The sequence below is a fragment of the Rhinopithecus bieti genome, unplaced genomic scaffold (genome assembly GCF_001698545.2).
Source record: "Rhinopithecus bieti isolate Rb0 unplaced genomic scaffold, ASM169854v2 scaffold_36553, whole genome shotgun sequence".
In the NCBI taxonomy this organism is placed as follows: Eukaryota; Metazoa; Chordata; class Mammalia; order Primates; family Cercopithecidae; genus Rhinopithecus; species Rhinopithecus bieti.
Genome location: NW_016815774.1, coordinates 1,122,880 through 1,136,198, shown reverse-complemented (window position 1 = coordinate 1,136,198; position 13,319 = coordinate 1,122,880). Strand labels below are relative to the sequence as shown.

Genomic DNA, 13,319 nt, shown 5'->3' with positions numbered 1-13,319 from the left:
CGCGAGTTGTGCACCCGGCGGAGCCCGGAGGAGCCCGGCGCACCTCGCGCGGCGGCCGCTCCCGCCGGAGCCCGAGCCCGGGCCCGGGTGAGGGGCGAGGAGAGACACGGGCTGCGGCGCGGCGGGAGAGTGGGGGGTCGGGCGCCCCCCGCAGCCCAGGGAAGTTCTGGAAGTGAGGGGGATGGGGAGGAACCCCGAAATTCGGCCCTACGCCCTCTCGGCCTTTCTCTCGCGCCCCCTCCGCAGATGAGGCCGGAGCGCGGGCCTGGGTTTGGGGCTTCACCCCGACCCCACCTCTGGCCTGGCCTGCGCCTCTTCAGCCCCAGGGGCCGGGCCTGCCCTCCGCCCCCACAAACTGGTTTCGCTGCTTTGCTGGGCTCTGTTGGAACTAGTCCCTTTGACTCCCCGTTTCTATTTTATTTTCTTCTGGGGCTTTATTTTGCGGGGAGGGGACGGAGGGAGGGGGCTTTCTTCCTCTCCCCCGCTCCCGCGCGCGCCAGGTTTCCTGCCCCAAGGCGGGCTTGGGTGCCCCCTCTGGCAGGAAGTGGGGCCGGGTGCACCCGCGTGGCGGTGCATGCGGTCGGGGTGCGCTGCTTTCCCGCGCCTGCAGGAGCGGCCTGCGCCCCTCCCCCCGCGCGCCCTGGCCCCTGGTCCCGCCGGCCGGCCTGCAAAGGCCGGGCGCAGACACTTGCAGAGTCACCCTGGGGCCGGGTCTGGAGCCTGATGCCTCGGGGGCTTAGCCCTAGCCGCTAGGCGGGTAGGCAAAGTGTCGGGTTGAAAGGGTCTCCGGGAACCTACTTTTTCCTGCTCGCCAACTTGCTGTGTGACCTTCGGCAACTCATCAGACTTCTCTGGGCTACCATTTTACGGGGGACGGGGAAGAAAATAAGGGAACCCCCAAGATAATTTCCTAGGGCCTTTGCTGCAGAGTCCTTAAGTATTCCAGGAGCACAGCGTGTGGAGGAGACAGGCTTGAGGCCCAAGCGGGCTTATTACAAAGTGAGGGATTGGGGTTAGGCCCTAAATGTAGTTCCTACAAGACAGGCCTCTGATGTTCCGAAACAGGTGGAAGAGACGAGCGTTTCTTGGCCTCACTGGAAAGGGCCTCGGGCCTTCGTTTAGTTCGTGGGGGTTTGGCTGAGGGGGATTAAAGGGTCCCCAGCAGCAAGAGGTGGGGGAGGCACCAGATGGTATGAGAGCTTCCAGGGAGACCCGCCAAGATCTCTAGGCAGGCTGGGCCAGGCTCTCTGGGATTCCGGACTGGCTTCGCCCAACTGGAACCCCTCGATGAGGGGGCCTCAGGCAGACCTTATATGAGGTCAGCACTCGTTTAGTTGATTAATTTTGATGTTTAGTTTGAAGGGGGACCTGTGGTGTAATATAAGATTCTAATCATTGCCTGTAATTGCATAGTAGGCCAAGCCACTAATGATGGAGCAGGATAAATCACCAACCACCTTGTTTAAAAGGGTCTCCAAGTCTGAAACATTGTAAGATAGAATAATTAGCAAAGTCCCGCTGTCTGGAGGGTCTCTTGATGCTTGAGAATGGAGGTCGTGGGCCCACCAGAAATCACAAGTTTGCAAAAATGGTTTTTTCCTCTCATTGGGGTAAAACTTTTTTTTTTCTTTTAAATTAGACACGGGGGTCCCACTGTATTGTCCAGGCTGGTCTCGAACTCCTGACCTCAAGCAGTCCTCCTGCCTTGGCATCCCAAAGTGCTGGGATTACAGGCATGAGTCACCTCAGCTGGCCCACAAATCATTTTCAAATGGTCTAGTTCTTTGGTTAGAGTGAAGATTTCTTTCCATTATTTTAAGTTTTTCTAAACTATTACCTAGTTTGATCCTTGAAGTAGTCAGGAGTAGTTCAGGCAGGTACCTTATAATTACCTTCATCTTGCAGATTGAGAGGGTTTCAGAAGTGGAGCCGCTTGGGCCCACCCCTTACCGTAGGCAGGCAGGGATTGGTTACTGGAAAAATGTGTAGCCTAGGCCTCCGGCGTCTCATCCATCTGTAGCCTGCGGATGATAAGGACTAGGATGAAGATGTGGAGAATTGTCGTTTCTAAGCCTGTAGTACAGGGTGTTCAAAATACTGGTTGCAGGCCATCCTTCCAATGGGAAGTTTTAGGAAAACTAAAAATTGATTTGATGGGGTTAATTAAACCCCAACAGACCCTTAAGAAGAAGGAAGATGCTAGAAAATGATCAAGAAGCTTTTAGGATGAGCCCTGCCAGGGGGCCAGCTAGGGTCTGTTAGACGGTGCATTTCAGTTGGAGAATTCTCTGCCCATCTGACGAAGTCCCATCTGACTCCAGTTGGGCAGTTTCCCCTCCAGTTGGGGTAAGGGGAAAGAGGAGGATGGCCTTTGGCTTTGGGCTCCCTTTCCTCCCCCACCTCACCCACTGTAGCTTCAACCATCTCCTCCCTCCCTCAATTATACCAATCTTTGAATTCTCCAGGGATTTACCCTGGGTGAGAACAGAGAAGAGAGCTGGTGGGTGGGCACCCCCTAGCTATGCAATTGGCTCTTTTTGGTCCTAAGTCTTGGACCTTGCCAGATAGGCAATATTGTCAGTGAGGTGGGCAGGGGATCAATGTCCGTAGCTGCCAGATCACAAGGTCTCATTCTTTCCATTTTTTTCCTAGTCCCCACTGAACTGCGTAGACTGGGTTTTCTCTTAAAGACAAAGGGCAGCAGTTGGCTACAGAAGGAGGGGATGCTGGCAATACGTCAGACCCCACCTCCCCACACCTTTGTCCCAGGGCGGCCTCACCCATGTAGCTAGGTCTGGACTGGCTGTACCTCCTGGGACCCCCCCACCCTGCTCCATTGGGGCGGTGTTAAGGCAGGACAACAAAGAGCCCTTCTTAACAGGAGATAGATAAGGAGCTGATTAGGGCCAACGGCCCTTCCCCGCCCTTGGCAGCATCTGGGGGTGGACATACCCCTCCATCCTGGGCAGAGTAGGAGGCCTCGGGGCCCCTGGGAGCACAGTTTTCTGCAGTGTGCCTTGAAGGTATGGGTGATGAGGAGGTAGAAAGTGGCTGAAGTGAGATGTTTGTCTAAAAGCACTTTTCCGTTTCCCAGCATCCCAGCCATCACTCTTCCACCTGCTCCTTAGAGAAGGGAAGATGAGCGAATCGAGCTCGAAGTCCAGCCAGCCCTTGGCCTCCAAGCAGGAAAAGGACGGCACTGAGAAGCGGGGCCGGGGCAGGCCGCGCAAGCAGCCTCCGGTGAGTCCCGGGACAGCGCTGGTAGGGAGTCAGGTGGGTGTCCAAACCTTTGCTTCACTCGGTTTACCCTTTGGGGCTAGGGAGGTACCTGGAGTTTCATTCAGCAGGGGAGACCATGCATGGAGAGTGCAGAATGATTCTGTGCAGTAAGCATGTGGGTGTGTCCTCCCACCTGTGTGTACTCCTGCCCCGCTTGCAACTCTGCTCAGATCTCTGGAGACCACCAGGAGAGAACGGGGGGCCGAGGAATTCAAGATGAATTCTGAAGCCAATGGCAGAAAGTCAAACCTAAAGCACCCCAGAGGTCACATACCCAGTGCTTACTTAAAACACTCACCTTTTTCTTAATTTCCAGTCCACTGTGGACCGGTGATTTTAAAATGTAGTAAAGATGAATGAACAGCCGGATGCGGTGAATGCGGTGGCTCACGCCTGTAATTCCAGCACTTTGGGAGGCAGAGGTGGGCGGATCACTAGGTAGATTGAGACCATCCTGGCTGACACAGTGAAACCCTGTCTCTACTAAAAATACAAAAAATTAGCCAGGCGTGGTGGCGGGCGCCTGTAGTCCCAGCTACTCTGGAGGCTGAGGCAGGAGAATGGCGTGAACCCGGGAGGCGGAGCTTGCAGTGAGCCGAGATTGTGCCACTGCACTCCAGCCTGGGCGACAGAACGAGACTCCGTCTCAAAAAAAAAAAAAAAATAAAAAAGATGAATGAACAAAATAAAACATACATAGAAGCTCAGGGTTTTTAATCAGATTCAGTGCTCGTAAAATGATTTTTGTCAATTTGCTGTAAAGTTTCTGAGTACTTATGGTTGATTCTTGTACTTCCTCATCCCAGGTGAGAAACAGGTACCTGCGTGGGCCTGCACCTGTTCATGCACAGGCCATGTTATGAGTAGTTCTGGAATGGGCATTGCCCCGGCACTGTGGATGGAAATTGAAGCCCAAGAAGTCAAAATGTTGGGGAGTTGGTGTCAGTGACCCTCAGAACCTTGGTGCTTCTCTCCCCACAAGGTCCTCATAGAAGGATGAAGCTGCCAGCCTGGCACTGTGGGGCACCCTAGGGAGCATGGCCACTTGGGCTTGGGGGGGGCCCATATTGGCCTCTTACAGAGGCAGCTGTCACCCAAGTGAGGGGTGGCTGTTGGTGAAGCCCAGTTACTTCCCTTCCCTGGGGAGGAGGTAAGAGGAGTTGAGGTTGACCTCTGCCCTTTAAACATGATGTAGGTTGTTCACCTGCAGGTTTTCCCTGTCCATAAGGTGGAGAGTGGTCTGTGCTGACCTGGGCCTTGGGAGACACGAGCTGTCATGAGTCTGCTGTGTTGGAATTCGGCAGCCACCTTTAGAACCTGGGGTGGGATCATTTGTCCTCTTAGCCTAGCTCCCTCAGTCTCCCCTCCTACCCCAGCTGTTAGCCATGGTCAGTGGGAGGTGTCAAGAGGGGTGCTGGATTACTGGACCCTGGTTATAGACAGGCCATGGGCAGCCCCCTAGGAAACAGTAGCTGGCGCGCCTTCACCACGCACCTTCTATGCATTATGCAGCAGCTTTTTATTATATTTAGGGCTTATTAAAATTTCAGTGGGAATGATGGCAGGGATCTCTGGGGTGGTCCGGCTGTAATTCCCCTTCTCTGGGGGCAGCCTGGATGGGCTCCAGGTTTGTAAGTGCAGGCAGGGAGTGTGTGTCCAGCATAGGTCATCTGAGAGGGTGGGCAGTGATCACGGCACAGTGCTAGATAACCATACATTACCCATTTAATCTCCATGACAACCCTGCGAGGGAAGTCTTTACCATTTATAGATGAGGAAACTGAGGCTCCAGCATTATGTATCCTGCCCAAGATCAGTGTCAGAACTGACACTTGGGCAGAGCCACCTAACAGTATCTTTCTGTCCCCAGAATGCTTTTCCTAGGGGTCTTCTGGGCTCTTGTCATTTTGTGTCTTAGAAATCCGCAGGGAGGCAAGGGGAGGGGTGGGAGGCACTCTGCAAAGATGCTCAAACTGGAGCTTTGGATCCTGAAGGGATTCCTAGGTCAAAGGTGGTTCTTGGTTCTTGCTGACTTAATCTTGTTGAGGAGGCGGAGGGCTGTGTCTTCTAAGGGGATGGAAACAGGTGGTGACTGTCCCTGACTATCCTCTCTGTCTTTACAGAAGGAGCCCAGCGAAGTGCCAACACCTAAGAGACCTCGGGGCCGACCAAAGGGAAGCAAAAACAAGGGTGCTGCCAAGACCCGGGTGAGACTTGAGATGGGACCAGCCCTGGGTGGATGACCAGCAGAGGATCCCCTTGTTGGCTCCATGGCCACGGCTGTGGGAAGGTCTGGGAAGGGGCTCAGTCATCCCAGTTGTGCACCCCCTTCCCTGGTACAGGGGCGGCAATGAGTCTTTGCTAATTGGGGAGAGTGGGGCAGTGACTAAGGTCTCACTTCTGTGGGGTTGGTCCTGCCCAGGACAATGTGGAGATGAGGTCAGAAGTCCCACGGCTTTCCTGATCTAGAGAAAGGCGGAGTGGGGAGAGTGGAGGGTCCCTGCCAGCCCCTGGGCTGAGAATGTTACCTTCTCCTCTTGGGGTCCCCTGGAGCCTGAAGTGGGGGTGGGGACAGGCAGCAAAGGCCAGATTCACAGTGGCATCAGCCTTTCAGAAAAGTTGTTTTGTTTTTTATTTTATTTTTTCTAAGACACGACTCATATCCTCTGAGTCATGGGTGGAGATGGGAGTAGGGGGCGTGTGTGTATGTTGAGGGGGCAAATGTGGCTGGCCAGTCATCGCCAGCTGGACTTGGGTGGGCCTGTTGGGTGAGAGTGTTGGGCTGCCCTGAACAGGCAGGTAGGTCTGCCCCTCCCTCACCACTGGGCATTGGGTGAGCACTATTGAGCATTTTGGACTTAGGAGATATTTTCTCTAACCCTCTAGAAAACCACCACAACTCCAGGAAGGAAACCAAGGGGCAGACCCAAAAAACTGGTAGGTGAAGAAGCAGACTGCTGCTTGCCTCGTGGGCTCTTTGAGTGAGGGTGTTAAGAGTACACAGTACCTAATGCTATGCACCCCCTATGGAAAGGCTGTCCCTGACCTGCTAGGACATCAGATTTTACAGAAGTCCAGAGCGGGGAAGGTGCCTGGCCTGGGCTGTGCCCATGAGAAGTGAGGGGTCCCAGGTACAAACCAGACCACATCCCCCTGCCCTGCCCTAGTTGTGTATGTGGGGGGGTCCCTCTCCTGCTCCTAGAATCCTCAGAACTTCTGGGGGAAATCTGGGAAGTCATCTAGCCTGTGTCCCCCTCAGTTAGAGATGAGGAAAGGAAGCCACAGGGGCAAGGTTTGTCCTTCCTATAATCCTCTGGAGAACAGAAACAGTGAAGGAGCTGGGCCCTGGGAGGGGTCGGTGCTGGAGTTCTGATGTGACCCACCACACCGCACTGAAGGGCACCATCCACTTCTGGGCCCTCAAACAGCTGGTGGAAAGGCTCGGTGGGCTGAGTCAGGAGGGTGCCTCTAGGGGCCACTGCAGTTAGGGTCACCCAGCCTTCCAGCTCCTGGCCCTCTTACCCCCAGCCTGCCCCTCAAATCCCTGAAGCTGTCATTCCTCGAGCTGAGCCACTGCTGGGGTGGAGGGGGGTAGGGGGTGCTGCTGGCCAGGCCCCAAGAGTGAGTAACAGGAAACAAGTTGTTTTGGAGTTTGTGCCTGGCACGGGGGCTGTAGCCCCGTGTGGTGTCCCGACATTCCCGCCCAGTGAGTGAGCCCCGGCGGCACACACTTCCCCTTCCTCCCCACCCCGGCCTGGGGTCAGCCCTCGGCCACTCCCGAGGGCCAGGGCACCACAGCACAGCATCTGCCCCTGGTTCCCCTGCACCCACCAGAGGGCTCGTGTACCTTCTAGCCACCCCTTCCCATTTCCTCCCCCAGCCACCTCTTCCCCACCTCTTCTCCCCTAGGGACCCAGTCACGTCCTGAAGCTCAGTGCTGCCCTGAGCTCTGCCCTCCTGTGCTCCATGGGCTTGGGGGCCAAGGGGGCTTGGCTTCTGGCTCTGGGTGACAGCAGCATGTGTGTGGGGTTTTTTCCTCCTTTTAAATTCTTTTTATGAATGAAGCCGGGCCGTGGAGGTTGCTGAGTCACCCACACACTCAGCCCTGACTCATCCCTCTTCAGGAGAGTCAGGGAGTGCAGGGAGCGGGTGGGGGCCAGCCTCTGGGGGTGGAAGAGGGGGGCCAGGCCAGAGCTCACACCAACAACTGCCCACTTCGCAGGAGAAGGAGGAAGAGGAGGGCATCTCGCAGGAATCCTCGGAGGAGGAGCAGTGACCCATGCGTGCCGCCTGCTCCTCACTGGGGGAGCAGCTTCCTTCTGGGACTGGACAGCTTTGCTCCGCTCCCACCGCCCCCACCCCTTCCCCAGGCCCACCATCACCACTGCCTCTGGCCGCCACCCCCATCTTCCACCTGTGCCCTCACCACCACACTACACAGCACACCAGCCGCTGCAGGGCTCCCATGGGCTGAGTGGGGAGCAGTTTTCCCCTGGCCTCAGTTCCCAGCTCCCCCCACCCATCCACGCATACACACATGCCCTCCTGGACAAGGCTAACATCCCACTTAGCCGCACCCTGCACCTGCTGCGTCCCCACTCCCTTGGTGGTGGGGACATTGCTCTCTGGGCTTTTGGTTTGGGGGCGCTCTCTCTGCTCCTTCACTGTTCCCTCTGGCTTCCTGTAGTGGGACCTGGGAGGGTTCCCCTGGCCTTAAAAGGGGCCCAAGCCCCATCTCATCCTGGCCCGCCCTACTCCACTGCCCTGGCAGCAGCAGGTGTGGCCAGTGGAGGAGGTGCTGGCCCCAGGATTCTCCCAGCCAAACTGTCTTTGTCACCACATGGGGCTCACACTTTTCATCCTTCCCCACCTTCCCTAGTCCCTGCACTAGGTTGGACGGCCCCCTTTGGCTCCAGGAAGGCAGGAGGGGTGTGTCCTTACTGCCCCCTTTGGCTCCAGGAAGGCAGGAGGGGTGTGTCCTTACTCCCTCTTCACTGTGGCCGCAGCCCCCTTGCCCTCCACCTGGGATCTGAGTACATGTTGTGGTGATGGAGATGCAGTCGCTTATTGTCCAGGTGAGGCCCACAGGTGAGCCCTGTGGCCGTCACCTGAGGTGGGCTGGGGCTGCTCCCCTAACCCTACTTTGCTTCCGCCACTCAGCCATTTCCCCATCCTCAGATGGGGCACCAATAACAAGGAGCTCACCCTGCCCTCTCCCAACCCCCCTCCTGCTCCTCCCTGCCCCCCAAGGTTCTGGTTCCATTTTTCCTCTGTTCACAAACTACCTCTGGACAGTTGTGTTGTTTTTTGTTCAATGTTCCATTCTTCGACATCCGTCATTGCTGCTGCTACCAGCGCCAAATGTTCATCCTCATTGCCTCCTGTTCTGCCCACGATCCCCTCCCCCGAGATACTCTTTGTGGGGAAGAGGGGCTGGGGCATGGCAGGCTGGGTGACCGACTACCCCAGTCCCAGGGAAGGTGGGGCCCTGCCCCTAGGATGCTGCAGCAGAGTGAGCAAGGGGGCCCGAATCGACCATAAAGGGTGTAGGGGCCGCCACCTCCCCCTGTTCTGTTGGGGAGGGGTAGCCGTGTTTGTCCCAGCCTGGGGCTCCCCCTCTGGTTTCCTATTTGCAGTTACTTGAATAAAAAAAAATATCCTTTTCTGGACTGGAGTCTCCTGTGGTGTGTGCCCCTAAAACCTGGGGCAGGTAGGGTAGGTGACACTTGTGTTCTGGCCCCCGTCCTTCAGGCTGTGGGAAGGGAGGGGAAATAGCACTGGAATCACCTCAGGAAGGTCATTTTAAGCCTCTTTTGATGAAATCAACAAAATCCCTAGCCACAAAACGTTTTATTTACAAAATATATACTGAATACTATACATCTGGCCCCATCACCATGGAAACAACTCCAAAGCCCTCCTGGGGATTTATGCCCAAGCCAAGCCCAGGAGGGCTAGAGAAAGCAAAGGTGTCTCCCAGCCGCCCCCATCCCAGAAGGAAAACCTCCCATGAGTGCCTGTGGGTGGGCAGTGAGCTTGACACCCACAAAGGGCAGAAGGCCTGGGGGTAGTGAGGTGATGGTGAGGGCGTGGGAAGCAGATGCTACTGAGGGTGGGTGGAGGGAGAAATGGAGACCCAGCACCCAGCAGGGGGAGCCAGGTGATGGCAGGGGAAGCAGGGTGACGGCAGGGCCCCAGGCAGTCCAGGACCGCAGGCTCTGAAGGGTGGGGTAAGGGGGTCAGGTCACGTCTTGACATCCAGCAGCGGCATCCGCTTGTGCTGGTAGCCACTCTGCCAGCCATGTACCACCTGTCGGGGAGGAGACCACACCACAAGGCTGGGCTGTGTTCCCTGGGAGTCTGTAGCACTCAGTTACAGCCCAAGTAAGCAGGACCAGGCTCTGGTTTCAGTGTGCACGAGTATGGCTGGGAACAGGGCTAACCCCCACCTTGCCTCATTCTACCCCTGGCGCCCAAGTGCTCACCTTGGGGTCTCCCATGTCAGAGAGAAGCTCCTGCTCAGCCTCATGCAGTTCCTCGGCTGGGTCATAGCTGTACATGGGGAGCAGGTGATGGCGCAGCCGGTCCACCCTGGGGAGCAGGGGAGGGGACTCAGCCTAGGAGGCCCCCCAACCCTCATCAAACACCTGGCTGCCCCATCTCACCTCCCTCTCCCAGGCAGGGGCACTTCCAGTGGGTGCCTTTTGGGACACACTATAGCTCCAAGAATACAACCCTGATTCTACAAAGGGGCTTTCCCCAGTGAGTAACCTCAGGCTGGGGCAAGGAAAACAAAATTCAGGCTTGTATCAGGATGGCTGAGGGACATCTTACAGAAATCTCAGAGCCTATGAGCAGGAATTTCAGAATGGGTGTGGGGATAGGGCAGGTGGGGAGACAGGGACACTCACCGCTTTTTCTTCTGTACATACATCACCTGCAACAGAGACACAGCACTGTGGGGGCTGCTGAGCCCAGGAAGGCCCACAAGCAGAGAGAGGCCCACCTCCACACCCTTCACTCCCTCAACAGGACAGTGGGGACTCTGTGCAGACTGGACCAGGCCCACCCAGCCCCTGCCTTAGCAAAGCTGTGGGTGTCTGTGTGCGTATATGAGGGCTCCTTACCACAGCCACCACCACCCCGACCAGGGTGATGAGGAAGAAGGGCCCCAACACATAGCCCACCATGGAGTCGCTGTTGGCCTGGGGGGCATTGGGCACAGTGGTGTTACTCATGACATCAGCAGCCGGAGGGCTGGGTGGTTGGTCAGCATGGGCAGTGGCACTTCGGGAGGGCGCCTCCACTGGGCTCCCTGGGGAGGAGGAAGGGAGGTTATCAGTTGCACCCAGGTGACATCCAGACTCGATCCCTCCCCCAGAGCTGGAGATCTATGAAAACTGGTCCCAGGTCAAATTCTGGGAGGAGGGATCCTCCAGGTAGATGTACTGGGTGTAACCCTCCAGTGAGTCTTGGCAAATCCTGTCAGGAAAGGGGATCAAGGGAAGGCCTGGATCCAGGGCTGAGTCCTGCCCAACTCCTATCCCTATATCAGGGCGGGGCCCAGCTGGAGACATTTACAAGTCTCAACTTCTGGGGAAAGAAGTGCAGGTTTCCAGTGCCTGCCCCAGCCCTTTTGGGGCATTGGGCTGCCAGTACCTGTCCAGTGGAGCAAAATGGATAAATGAGGTCTAAAGGAGGGACCTGCACTGCAGTCAGGGGTGAGGTGGGAGCATCTGAAGGAGCCCGCTTCCATCCTGGTCCAATCCCACTTCAAGCGATGGGCTCCATCCCTGAGTTCTATGCCCTTGTCCCTGGTGTCACCTCAGACATACAGCCCGAACACCCTCTGCCCCATCGGTTTCGTGTGCCAGGGTGGACACGAGTGGGTAAAGCTGGATTGTATCTTCAAGATGATGTCACCTTCCTCTTGTCTCCACCCAGGGCTCCGCCCAGGTCCCTCCCCTCCTGGCCTGGGCTGACAGGCAGAGGTGGAGAGGGTCAGTCCCCATCGACAGAAGCAAAGAAATCGTCCTGGGGCGGTTTGCACGCTGATGGCCCAAGGTCCGCGACCCAGGTTCGCTTGCGTCTCTATCAGAGGGCAAGGTATGAACGACCTACCCCCGTGTCCGTAGGGCACGGGGCATCGAGCTTGCCCTTACCCAGTCGTATGCTCATCGTCCCAGGCCAAGGGGGCATGCCAGGGTGGGGAGGGCGTCAGGCCGCTGCTAGGATGCGGGCCAGCAACAGCGGACAGGAGGTGGTTCCCACGGCGCTGGGAGGCTCAGGCCGGAGGTGGGGGGTGTTGGGGGACGCGGATGAGCCGCCCCGCGCCCGAACATCCTGGAAGCCCGGCACCCCGAGGCGTGGACCCGTGCCGGCGCTCTGCAGCCCAGCCGGCCTGGCCATGCCTTACCTCCCGCCGCTGCAGCCCCGACAGGAACGCCCTCGGTTGGCTCCCCGGCCCCGGAAAAGCCGTCAGGCGCGTGATCAAAGGACCCGGGGAAATGGGCCGGGCCTCAGCGCCCGGGCGCAGCCAATCCGGTAGCGGAAAGCGGGTGGCCTGGAGATTTCTGGAGCCGCCAATCCGGAGGCGGGGGTGGGCGGTGCGAAGGCGGGGACAGCGGGGCTTGCACGGTCCGCCCCGCGGCGGCAGGGGGCAGCCGAGGGCTACGCAGCGGGGGAGGAGAGGGCGGCTCCAGGCAGGATTGGGCAGGGCGGGGCGCGCGCAGTTTTCCAGAGGCCCCTGGCCCGCTCGCGTCAGGAGCTCGGATTCTGTGAGGTCCCTGGCGACCACCTCACTTACCCGTCTCGTTGCAGCCAGAGTAGGGTCGTGCCGCGCTCTAACGTTGAGCCCAGGCCCTTTGCGGCAGGACCCTGCTCCGGGCCCACTCGGCCTCCTTCTATGTTTGTTCCCTGGCCTTCGGGCTGTGCTCGACTGGTGGAGTGCGGCAGGACTGGGCTACCGGGGGCCCTGGCACGCCCACCCTCTCTGCGCCTTTTTTTTTTTTTTGAGATGGGAGTCTGGCTCTGTCGCCCAGGCTGGAGTGCAGTGGCACGATCTTGGTTCACTGTACCCTCCGTTTCCTGAGCTCAAGCGATTTTCCTGCCTCAGCTCTCCAGTAGCTGGGATTATAGGCGCGCACCACCACGCCCGGCTAATTTTTTTGTATTTTTAGTAGAGACAGAGTTTCACCGTGTTGGCCAGGCTGGTCTCGAACTGGTGACCTCAAGTGATCTGCCTGCCTCAACCTCCCAAAGTGCTGGGATTTCAGACTTGAGCAACCGTGCCCGGCCTATTGTGAGGATTAAATGATGACATGAGCAGGGAGTTTACCACATAATATCCCCTGAAATGTTAAGTTCCTCCTGTTCACCTGTTTTCGGTTTTAGGGAACACACGAAGCGGCGGGGTGAGGTTCCCCCGGGTCAAAGGCAACTTGCTAAGTCGGTAAATTTGGGTCAAAGCTTTTGTGGTCTTATCATTAAAATGGCACACATTTACTGGGAAAATCTGACTAAGGCCAGTGGAATTTACCAGTGTCAGTATTCTGGTTGCGATTATTACAGTTTTGTAAATCGTTATCATTCTGGGATTTTTTTTTTTTTTTTTTTTTTTTTTGAGACAGAGTTTCGCTCTGTCACCCAGGCTGGAGTGCAGTGGCGCGATCTCGGCTCACTGCAAGCTCCACCTCTTGGGTTCATGCCATTCTCCTGCCTCAGCCTCCGGAGTAGCTGGAACTAGGGGCGCCCGCCACCAGGCCCGGCTAATGTTTTTGCATTTTTAGTAGAGACGGGGTTTCACTGTGTTAGCCAGGATGGTCTCGATGTCCTGACCTCGTGATCTGCCCACCTTGGCCTCCCAAAGTGCTGGGATTACAGGCATTGGGGGAATTTAAGCAAAGTGTACACAATCTCTCTGTATTATTATTATTATTATTATTATTATTAGGAGATGGAGTCTTGCTCTGTCAACCAGGCTGGAGTGCAGTGGCACGATCCTGGCTCACTGCAATCTCCGCCTCCCAGGTTCAAGTGAT

At 56.9% G+C, this 13,319-nt stretch overlaps 2 protein-coding genes across 7 annotated transcripts; one reads left to right on the top strand and one right to left on the bottom strand.

The window, feature by feature from the left end:
* Positions 1-6: 6 nt before the first annotated feature.
* Positions 7-8,236, top strand: HMGA1 (high mobility group AT-hook 1). 6 transcript variants are annotated; one of them, XM_017853584.1, is made up of 5 exons: positions 7-87; positions 3,095-3,273; positions 5,403-5,486; positions 6,166-6,216; positions 7,502-8,236. In XM_017853584.1, exons 2-5 carry the CDS (start codon positions 3,139-3,141, stop codon positions 7,553-7,555), a joined length of 324 nt encoding a protein of 107 aa, XP_017709073.1. In that variant the 5' UTR covers positions 7-87; positions 3,095-3,138; the 3' UTR covers positions 7,556-8,236. The 6 variants fall into 6 exon arrangements, with proteins under 6 accessions (XP_017709073.1, XP_017709078.1, XP_017709075.1 ...); XM_017853589.1 differs by having other exon boundaries at positions 3,095-3,240; positions 7,502-7,626; XM_017853586.1 differs by lacking the exon at positions 7-87 and adding an exon at positions 153-172.
* An 874-nt stretch (positions 8,237-9,110) lies between these two features.
* Positions 9,111-12,278, bottom strand: SMIM29 (small integral membrane protein 29). The gene is given in 6 exon segments (XM_017853583.1): positions 9,111-9,461; positions 9,463-9,589; positions 9,765-9,870; positions 10,191-10,216; positions 10,407-10,594; positions 11,696-12,278. Coding segments are annotated over 4 exon segments (480 nt in total). The 5' UTR covers positions 10,210-10,216; positions 10,407-10,594; positions 11,696-12,278; the 3' UTR covers positions 9,111-9,233.
* Positions 12,279-13,319: the final 1,041 nt, after the last annotated feature.